Source organism: Theobroma umbraticum, unplaced genomic scaffold (genome assembly GCF_002168275.2).
Source record: "Theobroma umbraticum cultivar Fairchild unplaced genomic scaffold, ASM216827v3 scaffold_130.0, whole genome shotgun sequence".
NCBI classification, from domain to species: Eukaryota; Viridiplantae; Streptophyta; class Magnoliopsida; order Malvales; family Malvaceae; genus Theobroma; species Theobroma umbraticum.
In genome coordinates this window covers 7,554,650-7,576,552 of record NW_018397264.1, presented here as the reverse complement: position 1 = coordinate 7,576,552, position 21,903 = coordinate 7,554,650, and the positions used below count along the sequence as shown (strand labels likewise).

Sequence of the window (21,903 nt, the reverse complement as noted above, 5' to 3'; positions counted from 1 at the left end):
TTTATGATATACTCTAAAATCACCACTCCTAATCCTAACGTCTCCGGAAAGCAAATAACACCCAAAAAGAACACCGAGAAAAAAATAGTAAGAAATTGCTGCTCCTTCATCTCTTCTCTATCTCTTGATTTCCCACCTGAAAAATTCCATCTAAATCTGTAAATCTATAGATTTGGTGAAATAAAAGGATTTTTAATATCACTGCATTCCGTTTACTGAATCTTCTACGATCATTTTTTGATAATTGTACAGGAAACCTCATCTCATTTTCTTTGCTCCCCTGTTTTCCTGTACTCTGTTTATGTTCTTTTGTCTCTTGTATATTCCTTTGCCTGTCTCTTCTCATTTCTTGCTTTTTCTGTCAAATATTTCGAAAGGATTTTTCTTTCGAGAGATGAAATCCGCATGCCAAATCATAGTTTTTGTTCTTTTCTTTCCTTTTACCATGAACTCGATTCTTGTTCTTAGCGGAAGCTCTGAATCAAACTTCTCCTATATCCTTTCTTGTGGTGCATCAGGTGATGAAACCGATGCAGATGGACGAAAATGGACTCCTGACACAAAGTTTCTTGCCTCTTCTGATAATTCGGAAATAGTTACGGCTCTGTACCAAGACCCTTCCCTGCCATCGACAGTCCCATACATGAATGCAAGGATTTTCACGTCAACAACATCGTACAAGTTCTCTGTTTCACCAAAGACCCGCCTTTGGCTCAGGCTCTATTTTTATCCCTCTACTTATAATAATCTTGATCCATCCAAAGGGTGTTTTTATGTCGTCGCGAATGGCTTCACGCTTCTTAAAAACTTCAGCGCCTCCATCACGGCAAAAGCTCTTACACAGGCCTATATTGCTCGAGAATTCTCTCTAACGCCTGTCGAATCCGGTGATCTCAATGTCACAATTACCCCCTCTACAGAACAAAGTGGATCGTACGCTTTTATCAATGGCATTGAGGTGATTCCAATGCCTGATATATTCCAACAGCCTGCAGCTTTGGTCGGATACAGCGACCAATCTGTTGATGTTCAAAGCTCCTCTTTGCAAACAATGTATAGGTTAAATGTGGGTGGACAGTCCATTGCTCCAAACAACGACTCCGGGCTTGCACGAACATGGTACGATGATTCACCATATCTGTTTGGTGCTGCAATTGGTGTCACCTCCGAGGCGGGTAAAAATGTTAGAATTCAATATTCTAAAGATGTAACAGAAGATATTGCACCTTTGAATGTGTACAGTACTGCAAGAACAATGGGCCCGGATCCGAAAGTTAATCAAAATTATAATCTCACTTGGGTTTTTCAGATTGATATAAATTTTACATATGTTGTTAGGTTACATTTTTGTGAGTATCAGCTTACCAAAATTAACCAAAGAGTGTTTGATATTTTTGTTAACAACCAAACAGCACAGAGTGGAGCTGATGTTATTGGCTGGGCAGGATCTCGAGGAATGCCAGTTTATAAGGATTATGCAGCCTATGTTACCGATCAATCCGGAGATGATGAGATATGGGTGGCATTGCATCCTACTGTATCCATGAAGCCTGAATACTATGATGCAATTCTTAATGGATTGGAGATTTTCAAAGTTAATGACACAAATGCAAATTTGGCTGGCCCGAATCCTGTTCCATCAGAAATGCTTGTTGAGGCAGAAGCAGCAGAGAAAAAATTCTCTTCATCAGGATCTAAGTTTGGCTCTTTGGTTGGTGGGGTTGCAGGAGGGCTTGCTGGCTGTGCTTTAGCGGTTGCTATAGCCATTTTTGTCCACACAAAGAAGAACAATGTTGGTGGGATTCACGCTAAAAGTGGCAATTGGTTGCCGCTTTATAGCCATTCCAACACAACAAGCAAATCAACAATATCAGGGAAAAGCAATGCAAGTAGCCATCTTTCAAGTCTTGCAGCCGGACTGTGCAGGCATTTCTCCTTATGGGAGATTAAACATGGCACCAAGAACTTCAATGAATCAAAGGTTATTGGTGTTGGAGGGTTTGGCAAGGTTTATAAGGGCACCATAGATGGAGGAACAGAAGTTGCTATAAAAAGATCAAACCCTTCTTCTGAACAAGGAGTTCATGAATTTCAGACTGAAATCGAGATGCTATCAAAGCTGAGACACCGACATTTAGTCTCATTGATAGGGTTTTGTGAAGAAGATGGAGAGATGATTCTGGTATATGATTACATGGCTAATGGGACTTTGAGGGAGCATCTGTATAAGAGCAATAAACCTCCCTTGTCATGGAAGCAAAGATTGGAAATATGCATTGGAGCTGCAAGGGGACTTCACTATCTTCACACTGGCGCCAGGTACACAATCATTCACAGAGATGTTAAAACTACAAACATTTTATTGGATGAGAATTGGGTGGCAAAAGTTTCAGATTTCGGACTGTCGAAAACAGGTCCTAATCTTAACGAAGGTCATGTTAGTACAATGGTGAAAGGTAGTTTTGGCTACTTGGACCCCGAATACTTCCGCAGGCAACAATTGACTGAAAAATCTGATGTTTACTCCTTTGGGGTAGTCCTTTTTGAAGTGTTGTGCGCAAGGCCGGCTTTGAATGCGAACTTGCCTAAGGAACGAGTTAGTCTGGCTGATTGGGCTCTACACTGCCAAAGGAAGGGAACTCTCCATGAAATTATTGATCCACATCTTACAGGAAAGATCAATCCTGAATGCCTTAAGAAATTCGCGGAGACAGCAGAGAAGTGTCTATCCGAGCATGGGATTGATCGGCCTTCAATGGGTGATGTGCTATGGAACCTTGAATTCTCTCTCCAATTGGAGGAAAATCCTGGCCGGGTGGTGGTGGCAGAAAACAAGGCCAATGACGCTTATGCTACACATACAGCACTGCTTGGCATTGAGGAGGAGATGGCAAACAAGGAAGTTGATGACCTAAACAAAAATGCTGTTTTCTCAGAGTTGGTGAATCCCGAAGCAAGATAATGCTATGTTCCCCTGGAGCTGCAGATTGGTTATTTGAACCTCCAAAATTTTGTCGGGTTTGTTCTATGATAAATTTCATTGATCTAACTCCACCGGGCTCTCAGATTCAGATATTGAACTTTTCCCCTTAGACAACATGTTCTCTTTCATATGTACATTGAAGGGTAGAAGAACTACACCGGGTTCTTTTTTGTTCAATCCTATCTGTCTTCCACTCAACGTTCCTGATTATGAATCTGATGCCTTCTGATGTTTCACGACCTTAAAACAGAAATTTTAAACTATACTTTCATCTTTAGACATGAGATATTCATTAAACAATGTAACGAGTTCTAACCTTGATTGTAACTTTTCTGGGGTTTATGATGTCAATTGCATGATTGATTCATTCCTGGAGCTGCCAGGAACGAGATGGAAACTGATCAGTGAGTGTGATGAACATCCATAACAAAGAACTTCCAATTTTACGTGCCTAAACAGATTACTTCTTGATGATATTGGGCTAATATTTCAACCGGCTTGTTGTGTCACGCCGAGCACGTTAAACAGGGTGTTTTAATCTCATATAAACCGGATTGGAATTGTAATCCATCAATGGATCATCCAGGGCTTATTGGATTACATTCAAAGCAGCAGGAAAAAGAAGGTCACTCCTCACTAGCTAGTTTCTGCGTAGTCAACTACAATATGAATGGAAATATGTTTACAAAGGTCACAGGGCTCACTGCTCGAGAATAGTAATTGTAGCTGTGGAAATCTCCTGGGTATTTTTGAGTCACAAGGAGGCAGTGAAAATGCCATCTCAGAGCTTTTTCTTCTTTTCCACAGTCGAAACTTTTTGTCATTTTTCTCTTTCTCAAACCAAGCCTCTGCTACCACTCTCTGAATAGTTACCATCAACCTTCGAAAGGAGACCCGACAACGTCAGCTCTGGTCTAGATACACAAAAGGCAAAAATGAAACCGCAACTCCCTTTCCTAATTTTGGAGGAAAAGAAGAAAAAGGAGAGACTGGAATGAGACTATACACTCTGCTAAGGAAGCACTGAGTTCCAGACACTGCTTTACTCCATGCAACTAGAGAAACAGTAGCTTTTGACACGAAAAGTATTTTAATTCCAGAACAATGAAATTCTTCAACCTTTTGGGGATGACAAAATTACATGACTCACTACGTTATCCATTGCTACAAAAGTCAAAAGTGAGTAGCAAGTCCTAAGAGGGAATCTATACGTTCGATGAGCTACATACTAGGCTGTAGGAAAGATGAGACCCATGCATGCTTTTTCTTCTTCTCAGCTGCGTGGATTTTGTGCTTTTGATTGGATGTGGCTTCTGGTCCGGTTTGGATATCTCAGTCATGGCGATATTACCTACAATCCTACTACATACCTCTTTTGTACAGAATTTCTTCACCGGTAGAGCTCAGCAGAACTTAGCAGACTTCAGTGAAAGAGGGTACATGAAGGAGTTGGAGTAAGTGAATCTGATGGCTTGGTTGGTCTTCAAAGGTGTTCCTCCATTCACCAAGCAATCATCATAAGAGACCCTCTTGAAAGTTCTCGGGATTACCATTCTTGCGGAGGCAAACCAACCGCAGTGGAGATGGATGTCTGAGGGAGGACAACCAGAGACACAGGTGTTGACAATCTGCACAATGTATTGTGGGATCCCAGATGTGGAATCCTTGCTTTGCGAGATGCTTATATCTCTCTCACTGCAACTTCCTGTTGAAAATATATGGATGTTTAACTTAACACTGAAGGTACAAATTAAAGCACAGGAGCATGAGATAGAGCAACAGCATGTTTACCCCGCACCAAAAGCTTTCTTTGACTTGAAAATGCCTGCTGTGGTCTCGTGTTAACTCTTGTTAACTGGCAGTTATCACCACAAGTTGAATTCAGAAATTTCTTGGACGATTCTGCCAAAAATGGTAATAAGAACTCCAAGATTTTGATAACAAAATGACAAAGTTCAATGCTAAAAGAGAAGATTCAAAGACTTAAAGAGCGGATTTCAAGACAAAAAATAACGCTACCTGCATGCATTTCAAGATCACAGAATAGAATTAGGAGCATCACCAGCTGGAAAATCCACATATGACTAGAGCTCATGATGTTTCTTGTGAGATGAAAACTAAGATGAAATGAAACAGTTCAGCAGCTTGCCTGCTACTATGCCTTTTAGTCAAGTGCTCTACAATCGTGAGAGAGAAGAGAGATTGTGAAGTTTTATAAGGTCGGATTGGGGAAATGAGGGGTGACGCCTAGCTACTTGACTGGTGTTATATGGGTTCTTAACGAGTGAAGTACGGTCATTATATCAAGGAGAGGACACCCTCCACTTTCTTTCTAACAGCCCTTTAAAAGATTATAAACAATAGCAACGGTGATTTCCCATTAGCATTGCTCAAAACATCACATAGATTAAGATAAGCTTCTCTTGTTAAATTTTATGATGGTTGAAAGAGCGAGATACAAGGGAAGGGTGAGGGGTGAGTTGATCACTACTCTATCAAAAATACGATGTTTAAATATGGGACATGGCATAGGTTAGCTGACATGTAAACATCATATCCCATGGTAGTATTGTTCCTTCCTGTTGATCTATCCATGGCATTGAAAACCATTTGTTGGTCAAAAAGCTAATTTCCTGTGTCTATTACTCCTTTGCAAGTGCCAAGTTGTGTTGATTTTTTCTATAATTTCAACCCCTCTCACTCTCTCTCTCTCTCTCTCATGCTGTTTCTAGTTTCTGCCTTTTACTCTATTCCTTTCTCTAATTGCAGGCAGGGGAAGAAGCAGCATCTTTACTAAAGACAAAAACTCAAGTCCTGACTCCTGAGCTCTTAAAGAAAGTTGCAGGGAGCAATTGGCAGTAGCCTCATGGCTTGGAGAACCTGCTTAACTAAAAGAGAAACTTGAAGGAATAGCTAGCCTCCTGTGTCCTATCCCATCCCATCAAAACAATGAAACTTTTCCATTTTTATGGAAGCCTATACCACGACTTCGACCAATATCATAGAAGTATTTATTTTTTAAATAAAAAACAAACCCATCATAAGGAATGAGTTATTCATCATGAACACATCAAGTAAACTTCTTATCTACACCATTTGCACGTGCATCTGCGCATCTATAATCAACTATATGTACAGGAATGTTACGTTTTTGACAACAACCCAATCTTACATGCACACTCTTCGTCCTCTCACATACTTTTATTCTGGTTTTCTTCGAAGTTTGAGTGCTACAGATGTGTGTTCTTCGAGGCTAATATCACAGTGGACCCTGAACAAGTGTTAATTAATATTGAGAAAGCCAGTATGGTGTGAAGAAACATTTTGGTCATATCATATCAGAGTAAAAAAATTGTATTGCCATTAAGGTGTCAATTAATTGCACCAAAAGACAAGACGCGTTTTTCCTACATTTAGAATCAGAAATAGATAACATGGTGTCTCTACTCTGAAATTTCTCTCAAATGCAAAATATCAGCAGACTCTCAGACCTTACCAAAAGGTAAGGTTCACATTCTGTTTGGTTTCTACATTTGTCTTAAAATGGAAACAACACCTAGTCGGCCTAGGATTCGAAGAGAAATGGAGAGAGATTACGCTCTTTTTTTCCTTTTCTACAGCTAGTTACGGAGCCATGTGAGGGGGGTTTAAGTTCTGCAGATACTTAAAAGTCATGGTTGATTGTTGCCCAGTTCACATTTCACTCCTAAAGCAAGAGCTTGTAAGGATAGATCATTGAGTGAATACCACTAACAGAGAGAACTGTGTCAAGTTTCTGCATTGGTAGTTTGCTAGTTATCAAGGTCACGTGCATTTGCTTGAGCTTTTAAGTCAGATCAGGCTAAAATAACATGCATTCTGTCTATATCCTAAGAACCTAAGCCGCCCTATACTCTATGCTACTTCATAGATACTCCCATCAAGTACAAAAAAATGGGGCAATGCTGTAACGTAATTTGACTTTTTTAACCAAACACAAAATGGGCAACCAGAGACAACACTGATTGATCTTGTTGAGGTTTTCTGTTAAATAACCTTCATCGTAGATCGTCCAGCAACTGTGGAGAAGAACAATGTCTCTCCTTTTGGTACACCATGGCATGCCATGTCACGTGCTGCAAGTGAAGCCTAGTGTCCAGTTTCCACGCGCATGCAAATGCAGGTGTCGTTACCATGCATCAAGCTCAAGCCTGCGCCCCTGCTTACCTGGTACGAAAACACCGACCACCGCAGTTGAAATGACAACAATGTTTCCATTCACTTAACTATTAGCGCTCGCTCGAAATCTCAGCATCTTTAACTTGTCAGGGCTTTTCTCGAAAATTCATGGCCGATTAAGAGAAAATTCAACTATGGGGGAGGCATGGTTCGGACAGGTCAAGTCGATGGAACAACTCAAGGTTCTTTTGTTCCAAAAGGCGTTTCTCTAGCTGCTTAACTGAAATTGTAGAAGAGCGGTAGCAGCGCGGGCTCCGCGGCGGCTTACTGCAACTGGTCCGTGTCCTTGGTTTGCGGATTTGGGGCTCGCAAAGAGCCGACAAAACTGGACAAGTCGTACGGTCCATTTGGCTTCCAACTAGTTCCTACTAGAACTATTTGGAATTTTTTTAATTACTCAAAAATGTATGAAAAAATTGTCACGTACTTGTTTAGGACCTAAGAATAAAGAATTAATATTAAATCATATAAAATCTAGATATTTAATCAATGGGCATACTGCAAAATATAGAGTGGAGAGCTCTGTTGCTTCCAGTTAGGAGAGATGCCAAAAGAAAGATAAACTAGCTAGGAAATGTGTAGAACTTCATTGATTGCTGGTAACTGATAAGCAAAGGGATTAATTAAAGAAGGGATGAAAGTTTAAATTGAATTACAGAACTTATCATCTTAAATTTATTCCAACACTTTCATTATCCCATGCATCTCCCTACTTACCTCGCTGGCTTCAATTTTGGACCATCTTCTTACTTCAACAACTTACACCGAAAACAAGATATAATACTATAGGAACCTACAATGTGAAATGGACCTCCCAGCTCACTTGCCATTAATTTCCATATGTATAGTAGATGCTCATTTTCTTGCTAATTAATTCTTCATGGTCTCTCCAGGCAGCAGCCTCTTCTTCTTTCTTTGCTTGATTAACCATCTTAGTACAATTATCAATGCCAATTCTTTGCAAACGTCCAATACCTTATGCCCTTCTTTCAACTGTGCTAATGGCTTCACCATTAGCTATCCGTTTTGGCATCAAAACCAGCTGTTGGAGCATTGCGGTTATCCAGGCTTCAACGTTTCATGCCATGGCCAAAATCCAGTGCTCCATCTTTCAGACAAGATCTATCACATTAGATCGATAAATCCATCCGAGAATTCTGTTGTTATGTCTCGTTTTGATCCCAAAGATGTTGTAACATGCCCTGGTTTACATTAGGATTTTGCGTTGCCAGCTTTTTCCTTGTTTAACTATAGTGTTTTGCACACTAAGGTGCTACGTTTCTTTTACAACTGTACGCTGTTTCCTCCATCACTTCCTTTCATAGCTTGCCTGCAATACAATGCCAAGAAATCGTACGTGTTCATCGAGGAAGCAATCCCAGAGTTCGATTGGTACAACTATTGCGAATCAACAGCGAGTGTCCCGGTGATTGAGAAGGCAGTCCATGGAGCTTTAAGCAATGTTTTTGCAGGAGCTTTGCAACAAGGATTTGAGTTAACATGGCTGCAGCCAGATGTTGCTTGTCGATCATGTGAAGCCACTGGAGGCTTGTGTGGATACATGATCGGCAGCAATGACCTGCACAAGAATTTCTTCTTCCATTGCCATGATGGAAAGCATTCAATTAACTGCCATGACAATGGTAAGTTGCCGTTCGTTCCCCTTTGTTTGCCGAATAAGATCATAGTCGACAAATCATCCATTAGTACAAAAATTGATCATCTTCTTCTTTTCTTTGTCGTGTAACAATGGTGAGAATTGATCACAGGTAAACATTTAATCAAGTTCGGACCAAATTACACAGCCATAGGTGAGCATTTCTCATTACAAATACTGCAACTCAATGACTACAATAGCTAAACGATGTTACTGATTTTGATACCCTTTGACAGGTGCACTGCTTTTCGGCAGTTTGATAATGGCAGCAACAGTGTTCTATCTCATCCAGAAGAAGAGAGTTGATTTATACAAACCAGTTTCTCAATAGAATATCCGGCAGTGACAAATAACATTCTTTTGTTCATAAAAGATTGCAACTTCTATTGCTTCTTAAGTTCATTTTTAGCTCAAAATTGGCCAACAACCTTCCTATAGTTAATCATGCTGTATGGTTGTTCAAATAATTCAATTATCGAACCCTTTTAAATTTTCTTCTTTCCAATTTAATGAGAATTAGATCCTCGTGATAAGATTACATTATTAGAAATGTATCACACCAAACGTAATTAACATATTTTCACTTAGTAAATTCCCAAAAATATTATCAATGCTCCGGATACCAAACGTCCGGTTAAAAATTTTCTTAATCTTACCTTCCAAGGAGGTCCCCTGAAACTATCGAGTCGAAGAAGAGAACAAAAAAGGAAAGCCCTAAACCAAGGAAAAGGAAGAGGTCTACACTGAGCCCAAATGGAGGTCATGAATGAGCCACTCATCAACACAGGTTCATAAATTGGCCTCCAATCCAACGTCGTCACAATCACTATAGGCTCAGAAAGGCCCAAAACAACACACTCTCGCCTTGCCAAGGCCCAAATTCAATAGCCTATCCAATTCTGGTAATGGCTTCTGCAGGGTTTTAGATTCTGATACAGGGTTTTTCCGCTTCTTATGTTTACTTGTATTTCTTGTTGTCCCTTCGTCATTTCGTTTAATCCCATTTTTGAGTATAACGTAATCGAATTATCTCTAGTCTATGACTGTAATGTTAGACTAGCTTTTGCACCCAAAAAAATGGATTCGATGGATGATGATTTTGCTGACTTATACGCCGACGTTGTAATCCAAGCTAGCTCAGCAATCGACGCATTGTACATTGAACCAGAAGACAATGGCCGTGGCAATGGCGCCGAAAGCACTGACGGGGATGAGAAATTCGACCCCGGTTCAGTTATGGAAGATAGTGACAGCGAGGACGATTTGAACATTGTGTTGAACGATGATGACTGCGAGAAGTTTCGGGTTACCGGTGCGAGGAGTCACGGTGGTGGCTATGAGGAGGATGAAGATAGCGGTTTTGGTGTGGAGGGAACTGGGTCGGATAAGATTTCAAGGCGGGTGGAACCGGTTGGTGATGGGTCGGAGCTGAATTGTAGTGGAAATGGTGCAGAAAGAGGGACTGGAGCTAAAACGCAGTTTTCGCTCTTCAAGGTAGTGTCTTTTTGCTAATAATTGTACTTAAAGTGGTAGTTTTTTTTATCTATGTTTCCGTTGTATGTACATGTTACTAGTAGTATTTTAGCTTTTAGATGGAGAAAGTGAGTTCTTTCTTAACAGAGAAGTATAAATATTTATTATCTTTGAGTTTTGATCCTTAATTGTAGCGAAGTGGTGTACCTTTTTTATTATTATTTTTCATGATTTGTGTTGATTTTTGTTTTAAATTGTTATTTGGTAGTATGTGAGACCTCATGGATCACCATTTCCAAGTAAAGTGAGAGTTACTGGATGTACTGGTGTTTCATCATTCTCTTCTATGTCGGCAAGAGCTGATCGGGAAGATGATGTTTACAGCCAGAAAAAGGGTGGAAGCTTGGTTCAGGTTGCTAATAGACATGCAACCGCGAATTCATTACCACATCAATTTGGATAAGGTTTTTCTCTTCCATGGTATAGGTTAGTAGATGATACTGTAATCTTTGATTATGTTGAACCTAATGGTGAATTATTGACCCTGTTATTGCATGCAAGATAACTCTGTTTCTTCCACTTAAACGTACCCCTTAGACTATTCCTTAGGGCTTAATTTCTTTCAGGACAATATTGGATGTGAATATTGATGCATTTGAGGAGAAACCTTGGAGGCATCCTGGCGTAGATATAGCACATTTCTTCAATTTTGGTTTCAATGAGGACAGTTGGAGACGGTACTGTAACTCCCTGGTAAGTTGTGGTATTGCCTATCGTATTTCACCTTATGATGAATTTCCAGTTGCACTCCAGAATACCTCGCTTTGGTCTTCTGTCATATGCATATGGTTGTCACTACTATACCACTGATGCTACAGCTATTTAGCTGGAGGTTGTAGCTTGTTGCCATCTTGCTGCTTTTTTTTTATATATATAATTCCCTGCAGCTGCTTTTTTCCTTTTTTTAGAGATCACTGGCTTACCATAAACCTTTTACTGAGATGCATTACAGGAGAAATTTCAGCAACGGTCATTCAGGCAGGCTAGGATTCCTGTTTATTATTCTTCAAAACTTGATCAGGTTGGTTATTTTAATCTTCATGGTAGATGCTTGATTTTTTTAGATAATGAATTGTAAAACTATCTCAGTTTTCTGTGATTTCCAACTTTTTTTCTTGTATGGCAATAGGCTTATGAAGCTGAGGCTGGGCTTCAGACAGCAACCCAGGAAGCTATGACTGAGGATGTATCTAAAGTTGAACCATCATCTAAATGTGCTGATAGAGGAGAGATGCCCTTGGAATTGGTATGCTAAACCTTCAGTATCTGATATGATCTGTATTCTCTATTTCCATCAGTGTTGACAAGCATATTGCTCAGTTTAATTATGTAGTGGCTTATTATTTCAGCCAAAAGGAAGAGCAATTCAGGTCGAAGACAGCATCAATGAACGCCAACCATCCATGGATCTAAGGCGTCCACGTTTTCAGGATTCTGATGTTATTATACAGGTTTGCTGTTAACTGTAGTCTTTACAGGCATAATTTTTACATATTGTATTCCTTTGTATCATTTCTAATTCCATGGGTGGGGCCAGATAACTGTGCAGGATTCCACTGTGGATTCCTCTGAGTCTGCAATGGAGGAACTAGGTCATGGTAGAAAGTGTGAAGTGTCAGAATCTGGGAAGTTGGATGCGGAGGATGACAGAGATGTTTGCTTTTCTGTTAGTGCTAGCAGTGATGACCTGTCTGGAGAGCATTGTGCAAGGGTCAGAAGTGCATCCCTGTCTTCTCCTTTGAGGTCTGAATCCATTGTGTTCTTGAAACATAGTTTTCCATATTATTAATGTGATTAGTTAGATATTTGAAGCTTAATAGATCCGTCTGTTGAGCTCTGCACATGGTTGATTTGCTCTGGATGTCCCTTGTTGGAGCTTCTGGTTTCTAACATGGGTGTACTGTTAGATTGATCTGATTTGAAGTATTAGAATTAAAGGATTCTCAGCGCACCCCGCCCTCCCACCCCACTCAAAAAAAAAAAAAATTGAAGGATTCCATGAACACTTCTGTAGATAAATAAAAAGGGGATACTGGTATTAATTTAATGCTTGCATAAAAGGTTTATTGTTGGCTTCATCTGTATTTATCACCTTTTATAATACATAGGCTGCATAGTCATGCTAGGTTAGTTTAATATTATATTAGAATAAGCTTATTTTTTTCCCATAAACCACTGACAAGATAAAATTTCTTGTTTTAATGTGATTAGGTCTTTGCAGCCAATAACTGCATCTAATCAAACTTCACTAGAGACTAATAATCACAAAAATGACAAGCTCTCTGATATGAATGGGGGTTGTCATCCAAATATGGATGTTTGCATATCAGAAGGAATTGCTGAATCAATGGAAACAACATATAAGGAAAATGAAGTGGCTTGCAGAAATACTTACCAGTCAGATCCTTGCATGATTGAACCAGGACCATCATTTGACGATCGGAGTCATTTTAGTCCTACAGTTTCCTTTTCCGAAAGCAATTCTGAAGAAAGATCCAAAGATAGTGTTCATGCTGTTTCCACTGAAGGTCCAAGTCCATTAAGAAGGCAATCACTAGATTATGGCTCTGAATTGCAGAAGTCTGTTGCATCTTATCATAAAAGTTCCAGAATTGATGGCAGCAAAACAAAATCAGATGATGGAGAAGGTTATTCAATACATTCATGTCCCCTCAAAGACAAGCAAAAGCATGAGAGCTGGAGACACCAACCTCTTGTGAAACAGAGGATCTTGCATGAAAGTGATGATGACATTTCTCTAATATCAGATGCTGAGTGTGATAGAAAAAGATATCAAAGATGTAAAAATCCTGCTGAGGAAGAAAGGAAGCATCACCGTGGTCGACCTCACGGTATTGCTGATCAGAAGATATATCCTGAAAACTGTTATACAGCTCCCCCTTCATCAAATGCACAGAAACTCTGTGATAAAGATTACTCATCTGATTGTAGCAGACAGAAAGAAAGACTGCAAGATCTTGGTTATCATGACAGAGAAGGTTCCTCATGCTACAAGGAGAAAGGACCTTGTGTTAATGGCCAAAAAAGGTTTGCTGACAGCCATCTTCGGGCTGTCCGCACAAAAGGTCATCTAAGCTTAAAAGAAGATTTGGATCAGTTTGCTGGGGAAAAATGGAAAAAGGAGTTTTATCATGGAAGAAGAGCTGGCATGGATAAAGAAGAGAACATGGATGGGTTTTGGCATCATGGACAAAGACTTCCTGCTCAACGGGGTTTGTTTCCTCACACTTACAGGGAATCTGAGAGGTTAGTCTCAAGGTATTCGTCTGCTTCAAAAGAAAGAGATATTCAATGGAGAAGGGGATATGATGGACTCCAGCTTAGGAAGAAAACTGATCATGATGATTGTCCATTAGATTATAAGCATGAAGATGAATGGTTAAAAGAAAAGTATGGTAGATCCATTCCATTCACTCGTTGTGAAAGGGATTTGGTTGAACCATATGAGAGATGGCTACCACCAATTAGGAGAGAATTCAAAGTTTCTGGCAGAAAAGGTAGATATGTTGATCCTGCCTATTTCCCTTTGGATAGATTGTGGCCAATGGAAAGTGAAGACTATCTGAGACACACGTATTGTAGATCTCTAGCTTTGGAGACTGACAGAGAACCTTCTGTACCTAATGGAAGAAGGCGGTGTAACACTTTATTATCAAGAAATGAGGCATATGACTCCAAGTTTATTGGTAGATACCATAGACATCAGAGAATGGTATGTCATGAGGAAGACAGGGACAATGGTCGATGCGGTTGTTATGATTATATTGATGACAATGAAGATGGTATCTTGCCAAATAAGAATCAAGTTCAGTTGTGGAGAAGGGGCCATAGTCAGCGATGTAGAGTAGTACACTGGAGGGAGGATAAACTACTTGGAAATGATAGAGTGTTAGCCCAAGGGGCGTCTTTTTCCTGTCAAGAAACTTCTAAGCATGACTTAATTAATGCTAGGCGTGGATCCCTCTGTGATGAGATGCTTATTAATGATTTGATGTTGGAGCATCACGGATATGAAATGATAACTGAAGGTAGTAATGCCTACTGTCGTGAAAGAAATTCTATTATTAGGCATGAGCAGAAGGTCCTGAAGGACAGGGACTCAGTTGACTTGATTGTTGGGGAAGGAAAGGTAAAGTTGGGGAAACTGAGGTCCAAAAAGCCTTGTATAATTGTACTTGTTTATTTGAGTGTTCTATTTGTGTTGACCAAGTCTTCTTTTCTTTTTCTAATGCTATCTTATTGCATGTTTCTTTCTTTTCTTTTATCTTATCTATAATTCCGTATCTTTTATGCTGTTCATATAGTTGGAGTGCTGGAATACAGGTCAATTGATTTAAGTTAGAATAATTTCCTTTTCCATGTGTTCGTGGGATGGTCATGCTTGTACTTTCAAAATTTGTACACTTCAACTTCGCTGGACAGAGTTACAGATTTTCTGGTCTTTGATGGACAAAGTAATTTGATTGTGTCAGTTTAACAGTTTTAATTTTTTAGATATTGGTGACAATAGCAATTAAAATGATTTGTCACTATTTGCAGACAATTATTTTTGACAGTTCTTGTTATTTTAGTATCAACTGCATGATTTACATTTCTGCATTCATGATTCACTGCACTACTTGCATTCTTACATTCATAGGTAGTATCATGGTTGATATTGATCTTTTCCTGAATTTTTGTTCTTGAGCACAGTGTATAAGCATCCGCATTCATTATTTCATCTGATACTTCTTACCTTCCCCTGTTTTTATATATATATATATATATATTTGATAAATTGTCTAGAGCATGGAAAATTATAATCTGTGACATTTCCATATTATAATACATTCTGCAGTCTTCTGTGAGGCACTCAGATGGTGGAAGCTTAATATGCAATGGAAGGCTTGAAAAGATTGGCTTGGAATTTCCTATGAAGCAGAAATCTTTAAGGGATGTTAATGATTCTTGTCGAGGCAACGGAGTTAAGACAGACATCTCAAATACGGATGGTAGCTGAAATAGTGAGAAACAGCTTGATAAGTTTTCAGTTGCAGAGTGTAATCAAGATCTGGATATTGAGGAGGGTCAGATTATATGTGAAGAACAAAGTATTAAAGGCATTAACCTGGAAAAGGAAAATGCTTCTGAGACTATGGTGCAAAGGAGCAAGGTCAAGATGAGAACATTGCATGTTGACAGTTGTTCTGATGGGAATAGAGCTGTGGGTGAATATGACAACAAACGGATAGTGGAGACACTAGCAAAGATGGAGAAACGAAGGGAACGGTTTAAGGATCCCATCACAATAAAAATGGAGCCAGACAAGACTTCTGAGCCCCAAGTTGACTTGGTAGTTGACACTAATGAAATTAAGCACCAAAGGCCTGCTCGAAAGAGGCGGTGGGGTGTAAGTTAGCTTTTGCATAATTTACTCCACGTCATCTTATTTGAAATAAGATATGGTCTTCTCAGCTTTTCTTCGGAATGACATGCTGATTTCAGGTGAAAGGAGGATTTTAGTTTTCTCCTTTGCTAATCATTGAGTTTCTTTCATGTACAATAATGTTGTCTGCAAAAATAACCCTGGCAAAATTTCAAAGTTCTGTAGTTGTTCCAGTTCTGTCTTTCCAACTGTAAATGATTTTTGATGCTCATGAATCGTGAGCTTAACCTGATTCATTGCTCATCTTTGACATTTTCCTTCATTGTAAAAGCTTTGGTGAATTAATATCCACATATATCAGCTATTTCATTAGTTAAAACCTGCTAAACTGGTGCAGTAGCAACATCTTTACCTAACTACTTGTCTGAGTAATTGTTCCATCTGTTTTTAACTAGAATTGGTTCTTGTTACTTCTCTGACCATTGTTGTTTGGAGAAACTTCTGTTCCGTAATTTCTAAGCAGGATTTTGCTGATGACCTTGTCTGTCATGATGTTCTTGTGAGATGGGAATTTTTCTCTGCCATCAAAGAATTAAAGGGAGAAGACAGGAAGCTTTTCCATTTAAATTGTTGGGATTATTCTTGAGATGTCATTTTATGATTATGAAGCAGAAAAGAACAGGGGAATCATCACCCTGATCTGATGATCGACGATTGTAGAACTACAAATAGTACTATATATTTCCTGTTAATGATATTCAGATTACATCACCAATGGAATGTCTCCACGTACCCTGTGAAATCTCAACCTGAGCCTCTGAAAAAGAGCGGGCAAACGTGGCCTGTCTCAGACCAGTCGTGTCTGAGCTGCCCAATTACGAATATACCCTAATCCTCTGAATCTACTTTAGTCTAGCACGAATTGACCATATTAACCTTTAATACAGGCTAAAAAGTCGGGTAATAATATGTTATAAATCATCAAGCAGAAGGGCATTTTGGTGATTAAAACCCTGTTCTCTCCTTCCCCGGTGCCCGCCTAACGTTCCCCTCCATGAAAATCAGACAGTTTTATCCGTTAAAAATGCAAGTGAAGTAAAAACCAGAAGGAAAGAATGCGACTCTTCTCTTCCTCGCCTTCGTCTTCCTCACCAAAACCCAACTTTACCCTCTTTTCTCCTTCCCAGAACCCCAACAAGTTCACCTTCAAAACAGTAACTCCCTTCAAAACTCGCCTCCCCACTCCTTCCCTCCTCTCTCTGATCCCTCCATGCTCTTCCAAGAACACCTCCTCTTCTCCAGTCCTGGACAAAGAAGCAGACCAGGAAGTCTCTGTGGAAGCCGAGCAGGACACTTTCAAGAAGGTCCTGGTCGTTCGCAGGCCAGTCACGGATATTTCCAGGGAAGATGATGAGAGTGACGATGGTGAAGCTGAAGGTGATGATGACGCATTGAAATCGTCGCGTATAGGTGCTGGTCTCGAGGAGTTTGCCAAGAAAATGCCTATGTTTGAGCCCGAAAGAGTGGAGTCTGGGGGTTCTCTAGGAAAGCCGCTAACTGTGAACTTGGACTTGGCCTTGTATAAAGCGAGGGTCTTGGCGAGGAAGTATCGTTATGAAGAAGCTGAAAAGATACTGGAGAAGGTAAGGCTGCTTGGATGCTGGTGTTTTTCATGTGTTACATTTGTGCTTAAAGTTGCTTGTTGGGGATTGTGGCATTGTGTGGTGATCCTTATGATGGGGTTTTCGAATTTGTTTCTAGTGTATGTACTATTGGCCGGAAGATGGGAGATCATATGTAACATTAGGGAAGATATTGAGCAAGCAATCAAAAAGGGCAGAAGCGAGAGCTGTGTATGAGAGAGGTTGCCAGGCTACCCAAGGAGAAAATCCTTATATTTGGCAGGTTTTGCATTCTTTTCCTTTTGTTTGCCAATGTGATTGCTCCTTTGCTATTATTTGCTTATGGAGTAATCGTAACTGTTTCTTGCCTTGTTTTATCAATACTACTTACGATTATAGGGGACTAATGGAATGAACTTCTGGAAATTTCAAGTAATCTCTGATTTTAATTTCACCGGGAATCTTTATGATGTTTGTGGTTTTCAAATTCAAGTTCATGCTCATGATACCGGTTCTGAGATGAAAGCTTTTGTCTTAGGATGGTTACTGTGATCATTATTCGCCTGGTTTTGCAAACACCCTGTTTTATCCACTTGAGAATTGTAAGATAGTACTTGGGGATGAGGACTCAAAGTTTTGCAAGTACTGAGGCCGGTTTGCCTTCTATGTAGTGAAGCAGAGAAGATATTTTATGGTGGCCACTTGTTTGTAAGCAATTAGAATTTTCACAGAAATCTATGGAGATTTTAGTTTTAATGAGAGTGTAATGGACCTACCATGCTGCTGCAAGCATTCAAAGAAAAAGATTTTGTTAAACATAGATATGTCACTAGTCATAGATCCACGAATCAATTTAATGAACTGTGTTTCATTTATATATTCTTCCTCTTATACATAATTGACAACAATTATATACTCTTGGAACAGTGCTGGGCTGTGTTGGAGAATAAGATGGGAAATATAAGAAGGGCTCGAGAACTATTTGACGCAGCCACAGTTGCTGACAAGAGACACATTGCTGCCTGGCATGGATGGGCAGTTCTAGAGCTAAAACAGGGGAATGTCAAAAAGGCAAGGCATCTGCTTGCTAAAGGTCTTAAATTCTGCAGTGGAAATGAGTACATCTATCAAACCCTTGCATTGCTGGAAGCTAGAGCAAGTAGGTACGAGCAGGCTCGTTACTTGTTCAGGCAGGCCACCAAGTGCAACCCAAAAAGCTGTGCCAGTTGGCTGGTAAGTCTTTAGTGTTGTATGCCTTGGCTTATACGTAGTTTAATTGACTTTGTTTGTTGCAAGTATGCTTTAATTAAGTTTTTCTTCTTGCATGTGTCAAATTCATTAAACACAGGCATGGGCTCAGTTGGAGGTGCAACAGGAGAATTATCGTGCTGCGAGGCTACTATTTGAGGTAAACCTTTCTAATTGACAAGGTTATTCATTATGATAGTATTTGGTTATAGCTTTCAGAATGAAAGCCAAATAGAAAAGTCATGCTCTCTCTCTCTCTCTCTCTCTCTCTCACACACACACACACACACACACCTAATTTTGTGATTTTACTGTCATCACTGTGATATGTGTATTTAATCTGCAGAAAGCAGTCCAGGCAAGCCCCAAGAACAGGTTTGCATGGCATGTTTGGGGAGTTTTTGAAGCTAATATAGGCAATATTGACAAGGGAAGAAAACTTTTAAAGATAGGCCATGCACTCAATCCTAGAGATCCTGTATTACTTCAGTCTCTTGCTTTGTTGGAATATAAACACTCAACAGCAAATCTAGCTCGAGTTTTGTTCAGGAGAGCCTCTGAGCTGGACCCAAGGCACCAACCAGTCTGGATTGTAAGAAATTCTTTAAGCTCTTTGGTTTGTACCTGTGTGTGTGTGTGTAGCCCATTATAACAAAGAGTATTACCGATTTTATAACTCTTAAACTTGATTTAAACCTTGTTAAGTCTTGGAGGAAATCATCTCCATATCTAATACTTTGAGCTTGTCAGGCATGGGGATGGATGGAATGGAAGGAAGGGAACATATCCACAGCAAGGGAATTGTACCAAAGAGCACTGTCAATTGACTCAACAACTGAAAGTGCTGCTCGATGTTTACAGGTAATAGTTTAATATCCACATCATATGAGGCATACAGATGTCAAGTTTAAATGCCCTAAACTCCTAGCAATTAATCTTCTGCAAGCATAGTGCACACATTTAGCTAGTTGCCATTTGTTGTAGGCTTGGGGTGTTTTGGAACAGAGAGCTGGTAACTTATCAGCAGCTCGACGGTTATTTAGATCCTCGCTCAATATAAATTCTCAGAGCTACGTAACATGGATGACATGGGCAGCATTGGAGGAGGACCAAGGAAACTCTGTGCGTGCTGAAGAAATTCGTAACCTCTATTTCCAGCAGGTCAGTAATTGGCTTACAGGATGCTTACTTAAGCTTCGTTCTATTATTCTGTAAACAAACCATCTATTTTCCTGCTGCCTAATAAATTTAGGAAAACTTATAGCTTTCCTATACACTTTTTAAGTTCGAGTTCCTCAGAATCATGATGCTGTTGAGAAGCCTCTGAATGATTTTTTTCCTTTCCTCTTTGGGTTGCATGAAACAGCGAACTGAAGTTGTGGATGATGCTTCATGGGTAATGGGATTTTTAGATGTCATTGATCCAGCCCTTGACAGCATAAAGAGACTCCTGAATTTGGACCAAGATCCGAGCAACAAGGCACAGGAACCTCTGAAAGATGCAGGAGTTAATGAAACTAGTGCTCAAGAACCACTGGTCAGCTCATCCTCTGGACAAAATGATGGCTTTGACATTGAAAATGAGAGTGGATTAGATTTGGATGCTTTTATCAAAGATAAATTATTATTGGACCCATCTGAACTGGACATTTTGATGGAAAATCCTGGAAGCTTTACTCCTAAGAGAATCAAATCTCCAAGAAGAGTGTGGAGATCACAGAAAAGAACCACCATGACTTTGCCTCAAACCAGCATATGACAGTTGCAGTTATATCTTTGCAGGTGCATACTAGAATACTTATTGTTATGTAAGCTACGGTAGTAGATGATTCATAGACAACTGTACGAAAATCTGGAAAAAAGAAATGCTTATGGTATGTCTCTCCTTCACTAGCCATTACAATTCAACCTGTGCACAGAAACTGTAGAATATTTTCTCATACCGCATGTTGAAAAATGTCAATATTGTATATACTTTGAATTAGGCTGCAGCAAAGTAATGATTTATCAACATCAAGAAAGGAGATTTACATTATGCTCATGACCCTACCAAGTTTTTTCAGTTTAGGCTCTGCTCTTCAAAGCTTGACATACAATCAAGTAAAATTGAGCTCAATGTCCTCAGAGCCAACCAGTACTTATAATAATATGTCATCAATGTAAAAAAGGATGCTGCAATTACATTCAAGGTGTAAAACTGACTGTGTAGCCTGAAGAAGTATGTCATGTCAACCTGAAGATTCCCTTTCTTGGGTATTGAAATTTTATTGCTTCAAAGAAACAGAGGGAAGTAGCACGAATCCCTGCATTAAATTATCACAACAGAACCAAAACCAAGGAACAAGATGCAGGCAAAAGATTAAAGGAAAAAGAAAGACTAGTACTTACATTATTGGTGGTAAAAAAATATTTACATTATTGTCAAGTTCTTACTTTTATTTACATCAAAGCGAAATGGGCTCATATATTAAGGATCTAAGCGCAGCTTAAAAGTAGGGATGGGCTGGGTCACATTCCCGGATTTTATAGTACTAACTTGGGCATTATGTCACCATAAATGCAAGAAAAGAAGCAAATAAAGTGCTTCAATCTCATATCAGAAGCATATTTGTTGTATACCTCAACAAGTTAACTTTCTGAAAAGAAGATAGCAATTGTCTGTTGCCACCTGGAGCAGCAACAGCAGTCTGGTGAGCAATAAAATAAATTGAAATCCTGGATTCAGATATTATCAAGCAAAATGCCTGTTGACATTGGATATAAACTCTATTTGATTACAATCTAAATTCATAATAGCTGAAACTTTTACTTTAATAGTGAAGCTTGCATTTCAATGCTCGAACAAACTCATTTCCATGCGTTACACATCTCCGTTTCCGACTATGGTTCCATTGTCTGAACCAGGCTTCACATGAACTTCAGGAGACCTGAACCTGGTTTGGTTAATACCTTGCGAAAAGTGCCCGCAAAAACCACCAAATCTACGTGAACTACCAAGTTTAAAGTTATATTCATAATTTCCATAGATCGACCGGATACCAAAGGGTCCATGCCTTCCCAAATTGGTGATAAAGGTGAGTGTAAGGATATAAGTGGCATCCCGATGCCCGGCTATCACAGTAATAAACTCGGATGGATAATTAAGCTTTACCTGCATGTACATAGTTTAAACACAACATTCAGAAAATGGATTTTGTTAGCATTTGTCTATAGTTTTTTATAAGGAATATCATTTTATAAAATGTGTTTCATTTTT

General features: G+C 39.4%; 4 protein-coding genes across 4 annotated transcripts; 3 read left to right on the top strand and 1 right to left on the bottom strand.

The window, feature by feature from the left end:
• Positions 1 to 394: 394 nt before the first annotated feature.
• LOC110421569 (receptor-like protein kinase ANXUR2) lies at positions 395 to 3,212 on the top strand. The gene has a single exon (XM_021435178.2). The coding sequence runs from the start codon at positions 395 to 397 to the stop codon at positions 2,960 to 2,962; it is 2,568 nt and encodes an 855-aa protein (XP_021290853.2). The 3' UTR covers positions 2,963 to 3,212.
• A 1,174-nt stretch (positions 3,213 to 4,386) lies between these two features.
• On the bottom strand, positions 4,387 to 5,078 carry LOC110421557 (TPD1 protein homolog 1-like). The gene is made up of 3 exons (XM_021435161.1): positions 5,003 to 5,078; positions 4,775 to 4,885; positions 4,387 to 4,688 (listed from the first exon to the last, which is right to left on the bottom strand). Exons 1-3 carry the CDS (start codon positions 5,076 to 5,078, stop codon positions 4,387 to 4,389), a joined length of 489 nt encoding a protein of 162 aa, XP_021290836.1.
• A 4,802-nt stretch (positions 5,079 to 9,880) lies between these two features.
• Positions 9,881 to 16,155, top strand: LOC110422327 (fip1 motif-containing protein). The gene is given in 9 exon segments (XM_021436197.1): positions 9,881 to 10,352; positions 10,600 to 10,817; positions 10,958 to 11,084; positions 11,344 to 11,412; positions 11,521 to 11,637; positions 11,741 to 11,842; positions 11,929 to 12,134; positions 12,603 to 14,541; positions 15,250 to 16,155. Coding segments are annotated over 9 exon segments (3,357 nt in total). The 5' UTR covers positions 9,881 to 9,935; the 3' UTR covers positions 15,412 to 16,155.
• Positions 16,156 to 16,793: 638 nt separating this feature from the next.
• On the top strand, positions 16,794 to 20,628 carry HCF107 (high chlorophyll fluorescent 107). Its single transcript, XM_021435169.2, has 8 exons — positions 16,794 to 17,420; positions 17,539 to 17,682; positions 18,327 to 18,632; positions 18,748 to 18,807; positions 18,994 to 19,239; positions 19,398 to 19,508; positions 19,632 to 19,808; positions 20,014 to 20,628. The coding sequence occupies exons 1-8, from the start codon at positions 16,893 to 16,895 to the stop codon at positions 20,404 to 20,406; spliced, it is 1,965 nt and encodes a 654-aa protein (XP_021290844.1). The 5' UTR covers positions 16,794 to 16,892; the 3' UTR covers positions 20,407 to 20,628.
• Positions 20,629 to 21,903: the final 1,275 nt, after the last annotated feature.